General features: G+C 34.1%; 1 protein-coding gene across 1 annotated transcript in view; it reads right to left on the reverse strand.

Annotated features, from left to right (window-relative positions):
* Nucleotides 1-8,714, reverse strand: part of LOC143257784 (sodium- and chloride-dependent glycine transporter 2-like) — a 32,352-nt gene extending 23,638 nt beyond the window's left edge. Inside the window, exons 1-5 of the mRNA XM_076516817.1 lie at nucleotides 8,709-8,714; nucleotides 7,256-7,485; nucleotides 3,939-4,071; nucleotides 1,480-1,614; nucleotides 45-148 (exon numbers count right to left, since the gene is read on the reverse strand). Coding sequence (XP_076372932.1) covers nucleotides 45-148; nucleotides 1,480-1,614; nucleotides 3,939-4,071; nucleotides 7,256-7,485; nucleotides 8,709-8,714 — 608 coding nt within the window. The remainder of the gene's footprint in view (nucleotides 1-44; nucleotides 149-1,479; nucleotides 1,615-3,938; nucleotides 4,072-7,255; nucleotides 7,486-8,708) is intronic.
* Between the last annotated feature and the right edge of the window lie 5,429 nt (nucleotides 8,715-14,143).

Genomic DNA, 14,143 nt, shown 5'->3' on the forward strand with positions numbered 1-14,143 from the left:
GAGGACAACGTTATGAGACCACCCTATACAAATATAATACTTACTTGTAACAGTTGTTGTAGAAGGGGTTGTAGGAAGACAACGTTATAAGACCACCCCACGCTGGACTAAGTGCAAAGAAGATCTGCACAGCTGCGTCTCCCCACACCTAGTATTATTATATATAAAGAAGTATCATTATATATAGAGAAGTATCATTACGTTTTTAAAACGTACTATATTACAACACACTACGACTCTACAGGTATTCCTATTATTGTATTAACTTCATGTTTGTTTTTCTTCTTGGCATCAATTACGAAAGAAAAGTGTTTTTTGTTTTTTTTGCATTCATATAGGAAAAATATGTATATAGAACTCCTAACACTAGTATCAATTATATATATATAAAACTCCTAACACCAAAATCACTAATATGTATATAAAACTCCTAACACCAAAATCACTAATATGTATATAAAACTCCTGACACTAGTATCACTAATATGTATATAAAACTCCTACCACTAGTATCACTAATATGTATATAAAACTCCTGACACTAGTATCACTAATATGTATATAAAACTCCTAACACTAGTATTACTAATAAGTATATGAAACTCCTAACACTAGTATCACTAATATGTATATAAAACTTTTGATACTAGTATCACTAATATGTATATAAAACTCCTGATACTAGTATCACTAATATGTATATAAAACTCCTAACACTAGTATTACTAATATGTATATAAAACTCCTAACACTAGTATCACTAATACGTATATAAAACTCCTGATACTAGTATCACTAATATGTATATAAAACTCCTAACACTAGTATTACTAATATGTATATAAAACTCCTAACACTGGTATCACTAATACGTATATAAAACTCCTTACACTAGTATCACTAATATGTATATAAAACTCCTGATACTAGTATCACTAATATGTATATAAAACTCCTAACACTAGTATCACTAATATGTATATAAAACTCCTAACACTAGTATTACTAATATATATATAAAACTTTTGATACTAGTATCACTAATATGTATATAAAACTCCTGATACTAGTATCACTAATATGTATATAAAACTCCTAACACTAGTATCACTAATATGTATATGAAACTCCTGACACTAGTATCACTAATATGTATATAAAACTCCTAACACTAGTATCACTAATATGTATATAAAACTCCTAACACTAGTATCACTAATATATATATAAAACTTTTGATACTACTATCACTAATATGTATATAAAACTCCTGATACTAGTATCACTAATATGTATATAAAACTCCTGATACTAGTATCACTAATATGTATAAAACTCCTAACACTAGTGTTTCTAATATGTATATAAAACTCCTAACACAAGTGTTACCAATATGTATATAAAACTCCTAACACTAGTTTTGGTATCGGAAATATTGACCATTTCTATGGTGAATATTGAAGGAAAACATCACCGTACCTGAGGCTTCGCAAGTCGACTCCAGACGGGTGTAATATACCAAAGAATTCCCTCTTTCGCCCCTGGAAGGGTGACTCCACGGATTAGCATGATTACCAAAACCACGTATGGGAAAAGAGCCGTAAAATATACCACCTGAATAAAACAATAAACTAGATTATACCATAGTACCTGTTTAAAACAATAAACACATTTATACCATAGTATCTGAATAAAACAATAAACTCTATTATACCATAGTATCTGAATAAAACAATAAACTCAATTATACCATAGTATCTAAATAAAACAATAAACTCAATTATACTATAGTATCTGAATAAAACAATAAACCCATTTATACCATAGTATCTAAATAAAACAATATAAACACATTTATACCATAGTATCTAAATAAAACAATATAAACACATTTATACCATAGTATCTGAATAAAACAATATAAACACATTGATACCATAGTATCTGAATAAAACAATAAACTCACTCATTCCATAGTATCCGAATAAAACAATAACACATTTATACCATAGTATCTGAATAAAACAATATAAACACATTTATACCATGGGTGAAATTCGAAAACCAACATACTTATCAATATAACAGTACTGTCTGTTGTATGTTCATGTAACTACTTATCATATTGTGATAGAACTCTTGCTTAAATGATACAGGAAAAATATTTTATTACGCGAATTGCAACCCCCAACTTAGCGAAATGTTTAACCGGTGTGCATGTAGATTTGGAATAGGGGTCACAATTTTACCGTTTTACCCCAGTTTCCCGTCACGGGGGACTTTATTGTTCTTCATTCTCAGAGTGCATATATGACGTAATGAATACGTCACACGCTCCTCTAATGCACTGTCACCATCTATATAAATATAAAAGTCTGTTTTGAATTTCGCGCAAAGTGACACGAGGGCTATCTGCGCTTGCCGTCCATAATTTAACAGTGTAAGACTAGAGGGAAGACAGCTAGTTATCACCACCCACTGCCAATTCTTGGGTTACCATTTGGACCAACGAATAGTGGGATTGGCCGTTATATTATAAGCCCCCACGGCTGAAAGGGCGGGAATATTTGGTGTGACGGGGATTCGAGCCCGCGACCCTTGGATAACGTGTATAGTGTTTTAACCACCTGGCCATGCCGGGCCAATTTGAGTTTAATTCACTCTTGAAACAGAACACTTTCCAAAGAGCATCTGGTATACGTACATCAGAAATAAACTAATGTAACGTTATATATGTGTATATACATATATATACTCGTATAATTTGTCTGCTGTGCTACTAAGTAGTGATTTACCACTATAATGGAGGCTGGAATGTCAACTTCAAGAGGTAGGCTTATATTACGTACTCCCAAGTGGTAGTATCTTAGTTCATGTGTTGTTTTAATTTTCTCTAATGTCTTCTTCTTACAGCGGCAACTCTACGGATTTACCACGCTAAAATCAGAGGTTCGATTCCCCTCTGTAGAATCACCATGTAGCCCAATGTAGCTTTGCTATAAAAACACCCACTCTTCTCTTTACTTTAAAGAGCACTTATATTCCCTCCACTATATGTCAGCAGTGAAGGGTGAAATAGATGTGGGATGTTGTAGACTTGAGTACCCACATCTCGCTCTTCTAGCTTCTACATCTTTTGTTTATCGTGTTCTTATTAATTATTTTTATGAATTTCTTCACGTGATACTGGCGTACGAAGGTTAAGACAGATGGAAGGTGTATCCCCACCGCAATGTGGGTCCTAGTTCTTCAGTCACCTCCAAACCTAAGGTATATTTTATATTTCAAATTATAGCCTGTACCATGTGGGTCCTTTTGATTTTGCAATGTCTTTTATTCGACTTTAATTTGGGTTTTTTTTATGAATGTATTAACAGCCCTCTCTAACAAACTTTCTAAACGTAATTAATGTTATAAATCGTTAAATAGAACTCTAAGCCTTATAAGGACCAGGATACCATTTTTTAAACAGTTAAATTTTTATGTAGTTTACTATATAGGGAAAAAAAAGAATTATAGTATACGAGAACAATAGACGAACAGTATATGATTATATTTAAAATCACTAACTTTCTGGAATATAGAATTACAAAACATGGAAATGAACCTTCATCTTATTTACTCTTGGAGCAAATCTATGGGAATCGAAACCCGACTTTTTGCGTTGTAAGACCTTTAAGCTCACCTCTCACCTACGTGAAGAAAGGCCTCGTGAGTGACACGCACTTTTGTATAACAATTATACCTGTATCACAAATTGAAAATGACTGTTTTCATCAATGGTTTCACCCCTCGAGGGACTCTGCCATTGAACCATCAAATTTCTGTGTGAACACGTAGATAACAAAAATAGATAATTGTCAGAACCTTTCTAAATTTAATAATTACGAAAAATGCTTCACTTTAACAGTAGGCCTAGCTTAGTGCATGAATCGTACCTTGCCTGATGTCTGTACACCTTTACACAAACAGCCAAAGACTATAATCCAGGCTAAGAGAAGACACAGAGCTAAGTACCACTTAACTTCACCACTTTCGTCTATACCACTTGATACGTCCAGGACGTAACGTCTGAAAGTTGAAAAAACTGGTAAATATTCATTTCTATTGTTTCTGTTCTAAATTATGAACAACACAGAACAGTTTTCTATTCTTCCTTCATTCCATGACCCCTTGCGGTAGACGTTATTGTCAACGCTAGAATTGAGGCTTAAATGATATTTACTGTTAATAAAATATAAGATTGTAATTTTTGGGTTGAACAATAGATTGTTTAGAAAGCAATATAATGTTTGTGCAAATTTAGAAAACATAAATATATCCAAGTTCGCTTGACTTGTATCCATTCTTTAAAAAAATAAAAATATTTGTCCATGTAATGATTTATTTGTTTATAATTTCTACGTGGATGAATCATGATTTATATTTATTTTCAATATTTTGAGCATAGCGCCATCTCATGCTGTTATGAAGCATTATTTGTACTTGTTTCACACATATTGATCGTGACGACATCTCATGTAATTTTTTCAAAAGAATGACATATGTACTTTCTTCTATTTTTTATAAACTAATGTTTCAAATGTTATGTTTTATATCGCATCATCTTGTCCTAAATCTTCTATAATATAAATTTGATACTGAATTTCTTAATAATGAACCCATATTTCATTTGTCTCTCTACTTTTGGTTTCTTCCTTTTTCAAGTCTTGTTTGTTTGTTTGTTTTGGAATTTCGTACAAAGCTACTCGAAGGCTATCTGTGCTAGCCGTCCCTAATTTAGCAGTGTAAGACTAGAGGGAAGGCACCTAGTCATCACCACCCACCACCAACTCTTGGGCTACTCTTTTACCAACGAATAGTGGGATTGACGGTCACATTATACGCCCCCACGGCTGGGAGGGCGAGCATGTTTAGCGCGACGCGGGCGCAAACCCGCGACCCTCGGATTACGAGTCGCACGCCTTACTTCAAGTCATATTAGTGTTAAAATGTTATGATAAAACCACGTTAACTATAAATATTGGTCTCTTCTCTATTCTCTTTAATTTGTCTATTGCTGATTCTAAGCTAGTGGATTCCAAAAGTACTATGTTAAATCCATTTACTGTCTCCCAAAAGTCACTGTCCAAGAGGACTTTCGGGCAATGCCGAAACTCGTCAATTGGGCTGGACGATAAGAGACAAAAGAAACGTAGAAAGAAAAAAGAAAGAAAAACAAAAATACGTGCAGTTGACGTGATTTTTATTACAAAGTTTTAAGATTTTTGTTTTCTAACGCTTTGCCATCTTTCAGCGTTTAATGTTGTAAATGTAAGTTGAATGTACATTGTTTTCTAACGCTTCGCCATCTTTCAACGTTTAACATCGCAACTGTTAGTTGAATGTACATTGTTTTCTAACGCTTCCCATCTTTTAACGTTTAACATTGTAACTGTTAGTTGAATGTACATTGTTTTTTAACGCTTCGCCATCTTTCAACGTTTAACATCGTAACTGTTAGTTGAATGTACATTGTTTTCTAACGCTTCGCCATCTTTCAACGTTTAATGTTGTAAATGTTAGTTGAATGTACATTGTTTTCTAACGCTTCGCCATCTTTCAACGTTTAACATCGTAACTGTTAGTTAAATGTACATTGTTTTCTAACGCTTCGCCATCTTTCAACGTTTAACATCGTAACTGTTAGTTAAATGTACATTCTTAATTTCAAAATTAACACATTTCGCGACTCAACACAATTATTCGCTAAGAATCATTTTTATTTTATTTTAACAATTTCAGTACTTTTAAATATTGTTATCACTCATTGTTGTAAACTAAAATTCGCAATAATATTTAGCTTTACTTTATTTTAGGTTCGTTGTTGGTCGTACACGAACGACAAATTTTTCCTTTTGACGTATGATATCTTCCAATGTTTTATTCGCAAGAAAGTACGTCCTCCAAAATTATTTGATTTATTATAATAGATAGGCAGCAGTCCATATTTATTATTATAGGAAGCAGTCTACATTTATTTTTGTCGTTATTATTTTAAAATCAAAATTATTCCCTTACATTATAAAATATAGAACAAATAATGAATAAAATATTTTTGATATTGTGAACCCGGTTGGAACTATAATACATAGGTTAACAGTTAGGTCAAAACCCTAATTTAAAACTGCTAATTTGTAAAAGGAAAGGTAAAATTTTAACAGCTCCAGTCGCCTACGTGGCTACTTTTAAACGAATAGCGGGATTCACTGTCACGCCTATGACTACACCCTAAGTGATAGTGTAGAGCCAATTCAATAGAATATCACATATTGAGCTTTGGTCATATTATTTGTCGCAGCCCAGAATGCCAAGCCCTGCGTTAAATGAGCACGAGAGGTATATACATTTAAAAGCCTTCAAATATTTTTCTACAGTGAAATATTCTGTTAAACGATATGTATTTACTACGAAACACCACAAAATATTCATGAATTTAATTATTTATACAGATTTAACAGAAAAACAACATTGTCAGATTTTGAAATAACAAGAGCCAGACTCTAGCTAGGTGGCGCTATTAGCGTATTACGTTTGTTCTATCCCACACACAGAACTCGAGCTAGGTGGAGCTTTTAGCGTATTACGTTTGTTCTGTCTCCCACACACAGAACTCTAGCTGGGTGAAGCTTTTAGCGTATTACGTTTGTTCTGTCCCACACACAGAACTCTAGCTAGGTGGAGCTTTTAGCGTATTATGTTTGTTCTGTCCCACACACAGAACTCGAGCTAGGTGGAGCTTTTAGCGTATTACGTTTGTTCTGTCCCACACACAGAACTCTAGCTGGGTGAAGCTTTTAGCGTATTACGTTTGTTCTGTCTCCCACACACAGAACTCTAGCTAGGTGGAGCTTTTAGCGTATTACGTTTGTTTTGTCCCACATACAGAACTCTAGCCAGGTGGAGCTTCTAGCGTATTGCGTTTGTTCTGTCCGACACACAGAACTCTAGCTAGGTGGCGCTTTTAGCGTATTACGTTTGTTCTGTCCCACACACAGAACTCTAGCTGCAAATGACAACAGTTCCATTGCTTTACCCAGAAAAATACGAAAGTCAGAAAATTACTGAATAAACTAATTTAATCGTGTTTGTTTTGAAGCGGAATTACACATTTGTTTTTCGTGATTATCACAACATTCACAGAATTACACAAGTGTTCCAACAGCCCTCAATACTCAGATAGTTAGTATGAAAAGCGAAATCAAACAGAACTTACAGGAAATAGTCTTCAGCTGGTGTTTTCTTTTCCATAAGTTTAACAGTGGCTCGAAGACCCAAAGACATTGAGGTTTCATAGTCGACACAAGTTTTATTGTAATAAGTTCCATTTTGTTTGGAACATTCGTCAGCTGCTTGGTACGAATAGCAAACTAAACAAAGATAAAAAATAATTAACTTCAAGAAACAGCTAAACAAAGTTTGAAATATTGAACTCCAAAATAACAGCTACACAAAGATCAAAAGATTGAACTCCAAGAAACAGCTAAACAAAGTTTAAAAGATTGAACTTCAAGAAACAGCTAAACAAAGTTTAAAGATTGAACTTCAAGAAACAGCTAAACAAAGTTTAAAAGATTGAACTCCAAGAAACAGCTAAACAAAGTTTAAAATATTTAACTCCACAGAATCAGATGGCTATGAATACTAATAAGAAAGTATAGAACTTTCATTACTTAGTTTTACTTTAAAGTTGTTAAACCAGAAGTCTGCCACTCAAGAGCTGTGTAATAAGTGGCTTTAGTGTTTTTGAAAAACTGATCTATTTAGCTGTAATGATTGTGTTATAACTTGTAATACTAGGGTGTGATTATCTTATAACTTGTAATGCTAGGGTGTGATTATGTTATAACTTGTTGTATTGCTAGCCTATGATTGCGTTATAATTTGTTGTAATGGTAGTGAAAACCTGTTTTACAGATTTTATGTTATACTGGCAAATAACTGTGTTCAGTTGGGTGTAATGCTAGTGAAGAACTGTGATATATAATGTAATGTACTAACAGTAGAGAAGCGTGTTATAATGTGGTATAATACTAGTAAAGAACTGTCACCCTGCGTTATCTTTAGAGGGTGATCATAACAATTAATACAACTAACTGTCATCCTTTGTTATCTTCAGACGGTGATCATAACAATTAATACAACAAACTGTCATCCTGTGTTATCTTCAGACGGTGATCATAACAATTAATACAACTAACTGTCATCCTGTGTTATCTTCAGACGGTGATCATAACAATTAATACAACTAACTGTCACCCTGCGTTATCTTCAGACGGTGATCATAACAATTAATACAACTAACTGTCATCCTGTGTTATCTTCAGACGGTGATCATAACAATTAATACAACTAACTGTCATCCTGTGTTATCTTCAGACGGTGATCATAACAATTAATACAACTAACTGTCATCCTGTGTTATCTTCAGACGGTGATCATAACAATTAATACAACTAACTGTCACCCTGCGTTATCTTCAGACGGTGATCATAACAATTAATACAACTAACTGTCATCCTGTGTTATCTTCAGACGGTGATCATAACAATTAATACAACTAACTGTCACCCTGCGTTATCTTCAGACGGTGATCATAACAATTAATACAACTAACTGTCATCCTGTGTTATCTTCAGACGGTGATCATAACAATTAATACAACTAACTGTCATCCTGCGTTATCTTCAGACGGTGATCATAACAATTAATACAACTAACTGTCATCCTTTGTTATCTTTAGACGGTGATCATAACAATTAATACAACTAACAAACTCCCTGTGTTATCTTCAGACGGTGATCATAACAATTAATACAACTAACTGTCATCCTGCGTTATCTTCAGACGGTGATCATAACAATTAATACAACTAACTGTCATCCTTTGTTATCTTTAGACGGTGATCATAACAATTAATACAACTAACTGTCATTCTGTGTTATCTTCAGACGGTGATCATAACAATTAATACAACTAACTGTCATCCTTTGTTATCTTCAGACGGTGATCATAACAATTAATACAACTAACTGTCATCCTTTGTTATCTTCAGACGGTGATCATAACAATTAATACAACTAACTGTCATCCTGTGTTATCTTCAGACGGTGATCATAACAATTAATACAACTAACTGTCACCCTGCGTTATCTTCAGACGGTGATCATAACAATTAATACAACTAACTGTCATCCTGTGTTATCTTCAGACGGTGATCATAACAATTAATACAACTAACTGTCATCCTGCGTTATCTTCAGACGGTGATCATAACAATTAATACAACTAACTGTCATCCTTTGTTATCTTCAGACGGTGATCATAACAATTAATACAACTAACTGTCATCCTGTGTTATCTTCAGACGGTGATCATAACAATTAATACAACTAACTGTCATCCTGTGTTATCTTCAGACGGTGATCATAACAATTAATACAACAAACTGTCATCCTGTGTTATCTTCAGACGGTGATCATAACAATTAATACAACTAACAAACTCCCTGTGTTATCTTCAGACGGTGATCATGACAATTAATACAACTAACTGTCATCCTGTGTTATCTTCAGACGGTGATCATAACAATTAATACAACAAACTGTCATCCTGTGTTATCTTCAGACGGTGATCATAACAATTAATACAACTAACTGTCATCCTGCGTTATCTTCAGACGGTGATCATAACAATTAATACAACTAACTGTCATCCTGTGTTATCTTCAGACGGTGATCATAACAATTAATACAACAAACTGTCATCCTGTGATATCTTCAGACGGTGATCATAACAATTAATACAACAAACTGTCATCCTGTGATATCTTCAGACGGTGATCATAACAATTAATACAACTAACAAACTCCCTGTGTTATCTTCAGACGGTGATCATAACAATTAATACAACAAACTGTCATCCTGTGTTATCTTCAGACGGTGATCATAACAATTAATACAACTAACAAACTCCCTGTGTTATCTTCAGACGGTGATCATAACAAATTAATACAACTAACAAACTCCCCGTGTTATCTTCAGACGGTGATCATAACAATTAATACAACTAACTGTCATCCTGTGTTATCTTCAGACGGTGATCATAACAATTAATACAACTAACAAACTCCTGTGTTATCTTCAGACGGTGATCATAACAAATTAATACAACAAACTGTCATCCTGTGTTATCTTCAGACGGTGATCATAACAATTAATACAACTAACAAACTCCCTGTGTTATCTTCAGACGGTGATCATAACAAATTAATACAACTAACAAACTCCCTGTGTTATCTTCAGACGGCGGTCAAAACAATTAGTACAACTAACAAACTCCCTGTGTTATCTTCAGACGGTGATCATAACAATTAATACAACAAACAAACTCCCTGTGTTATCTTCAGACGGTGATCATAACAATTAATACAACTAACTGTCATCCTGTGTTATCTTCAGACGGTGATCATAACAATTAATACAACAAACAAACTCCCTGTGTTATCTTCAGACGGTGATCATAACAATTAATACAACTAACTGTCATCCTGTGTTATCTTCAGACGGTGATCATAACAATTAATACAACTAACTGTCATCCTGTGTTATCTTCAGACGGTGATCATAACAATTAATACAACTAACTGTCATCCTGTATTATTTTCAGACGGTGATCATAACAATTAATACAACAAACTGTCATCCTGTGTTATCTTCAGACGGTGATCATGACAATTAATACAACTAACTGTCATCCTGTGTTATCTTCAGACGGTGATCATAACAATTAATACAACAAACTGTCATCCTGTGTTATCTTCAGACGGTGATCATGACAATTAATACAACTAACTGTCATCCTGTGTTATCTTCAGACGGTGGTCAAAACAATTAATACAACTAACAAACTGTCATCCTGTGTTATCTTCAGACGGTGATCATAACAATTAATACAACTAACAAACTCCCTGTGTTATCTTCAGACGGTGATCATGACAATTAATACAACTAACTGTCATCCTGTGTTATCTTCAGACGGTGATCATAACAATTAATACAACTAACTGTCATCCTGTGTTGTGTTCATACAATAACATTTTCCAATAGTTAAACAAAAATGTATTATACATAAAATTTTGTATACACTAGAAGTTGTTCACTGTTAATTTTAAATAATAAATTAAGTTTTAAGTTACAAATGAGGAAGTGTTTCTCGAACTATGAAAGATTTATTTGAGGTAAGATAAAGTGAATTATAATTATGTTATCCATTAATTTTGGAATAATATAAACTACTGATCTTAGATTTAAATTGTCCAGATAAATATCACGAAGTAAATATTTAATAAACCCGGATAAGCCAAAATATCTTGTGTGAATTATTTCTTTCGGCACTAGCAACAATCACGTCACCAGGAAGGATTTCTTTAGTGGTAATAACGTGTAAGGCCACACAATGTTCTATCTGTGCACTGACCACCATGGCATGGAGACCGGATTTTAACGTTTTAAGTCCACAGACCTACAGTGATAAATTCTCATGGTCAACACAATAGATTACCCAAAGTGATTTTGCTCTAAAACAAACGATAATTGTAAAAAAGAGTTACATTTTATTTTAGCTTTTTTATTAGAGTAAAATTACGTGGTTACGAATATGGTTTATGAATATAATACAAATACTTGACTAAATGAAGGAACTGTAATGAAGGAACTAGACGGTAATAAGTGAAATGTAAATACAATTAAATTATGTTTTAAAATAACATTTATGGTTTTTACTCTTTTAGGTTTAAAAAAACAACAACTTCTACGCCATCTCGACTTTGTAAGAATTAATGATCTTGCTATAACCGTCTTTGAAACGTATTTAAACGCACCATCAGGCTCCATTCTGGACCACAGTTTTCCCAGGGTAACCTTCTGGTCCAAGAGGCAAAGGTGTAGAACAAAGTCCATGCAATAATCATGTTATAGTAAAGCATTACAGTACACGAAACCATAACCATACCGTACCCGATTCCTGCAACACGAAAAGAGAGAGAAAAAAAATGTATATTAGTTTGTTATCTAGATATTTAAATACAAATGAGTTTCGGTTTACAAACTATAGAGGTCCGGCATGGCCAGATGGTTAAGGCACTCGACTCGTAATCCGAGGGTCGAGGATTCCAATCCCCGTCGCACCAAACATGCTCGCTCTTTTAGCCGTGGGGGCGTTATAATGTGAAGGTCATCCCACTATTCGTTGGTGAAAGAGTTGGCCAAGAGTTGGCGATGGGTGGTGATGACTAGCTGCCTTCCCTGTAGTCTTGTACTGTTAAACTAGGGACTGCTAGCACAGATAGCCCTCGTGTAGCTTCGCGCGAAACTCAAAACAAACAAACAAACCAAACACTAGCATGCATACATAAAGATGACTTTTGAAACACAAGGAAAACAATGTTTAACGGTAAACAGTAACGTCCTTATCACTGGAACAGTAAACATTAAACTCATAAAACAAAAATGTTACAAAAAATAAATATATATTTTTTTCTTTTTGAATTAAGCACAAAGCTACTCGATGGACTGTCTGTGCTCTGCCCACCAAGGGTATCGAAACCCGGTTTTTAGCGTTGTAAGTTCGCAAAATATTTTATTACCAAAACGTTATCGGTTAAATTACGACAGAAACATCCCCCCTCTATCTTTTTTCTCTCCCCCTTTCTAGTGTCTTCTCTTTGTTGCGATGTAATTAGATGACCAATTTTTTTTCCATTTCTAACAAAAAAATAAAACCCCACCCTCTCTACCACCACCTTCATGATCAACTCTCTAACGACTGCATCAGTTGGTGTTCAGAGTCACGATTATTTACAGCAAGGCGTGTAGTCAGTGAACAATAGACTTTTAATAGTAAAGATCCCTTAGAATATTTTGATAAAACGTTTAACAATCGATAGTTTTAAATGCTTAAATACGTAGCCAATCGGGTAACCAAATATTCTTTTCCTTTTGTATTTCGCGTAAGTTCTGGATTGTTGAGAGAAATATGGTAATCGCAATAGTTATATTTCGCGGGGGGGGGGGGGGAAATAATTTACGTTACTTTTGTAGCCCATAGCCTTTCGTGAGTGAATAAATAATAGACACTTATTTGGACTCTCTTCTCTTAAGTGAATTCACTAAGGATAGTGTAAAACCACACGTATACTTGTTGTTACAAGAACTGGTCCAAGTTTCGAACTAAAGACGTTGTTTTGGTAGCAGTTTCCTAATCTCAATTTGTGAAAGTGTCTTCGCTTTGTTGCGAAACAATACCATGAAGTCCAGAATTTCATGATATTATTAAAACATTTGTCTTGCTTGAAGCTGTTTGTGTAATACGACTCTTCGTCGAATTCATTGTGGCAGAAAATAATTATAATTTTTAATGTTGACCTTTTGACTTCCACAAACTTCTAAACAAAATCTTTCAGTTCCATAGTTTATTCTATAATTGATTTAGTCACTGTTCCATGACAAGACAAATATCTTACAACCAAAGATAAGTTTAAATGTGTTTAATACCAAACGTATTATAAACTAGAAACGTATATAAAGTGTGGGCCGTATAAACATACAGGTGTATTAGATATTAATAAACGTAAACCAACTTTACCTTTCCATGGAAAAAGAAAACTTTTAAAAGTGTGATATCATTTGACCCACACCTGTGTAAAAAAAGACTAGCAACTCTGCTAGCTGGGTGGTTACCCTGAAACAGTGGGCAGAAACGTTCGAAGAGAGCAGCTGGACCCACGTTAGCGTACTGCCCAATGGCCAGCTCCATAAACATCAGAGGAACTCCAGCCAGAATCATCATAATAACGAAAGGAATAACAAACGCTGCTGAAGAAACAAACAGAAACGTTACGTTGTGCAGAATATAAGGTATAAACTACAAAATGAACAGGGAGAGATGATCCATCAATTATGAATGTTTTTTCTCAAGAAACGCAAAATTATTTATAATATTACATTGAAGAATCACGTTTAGGACACAAGCAAGACATGGAAGAAGAAACGTTAGTGTTTACAGTTGAAGTTGCAAATATCCATGTTTTGCAATTCTGTGATA

The sequence above is a fragment of the Tachypleus tridentatus genome, chromosome 7, assembly GCF_004210375.1.
Source record: "Tachypleus tridentatus isolate NWPU-2018 chromosome 7, ASM421037v1, whole genome shotgun sequence".
NCBI lineage: Eukaryota > Metazoa > Arthropoda > Merostomata > Xiphosura > Limulidae > Tachypleus > Tachypleus tridentatus.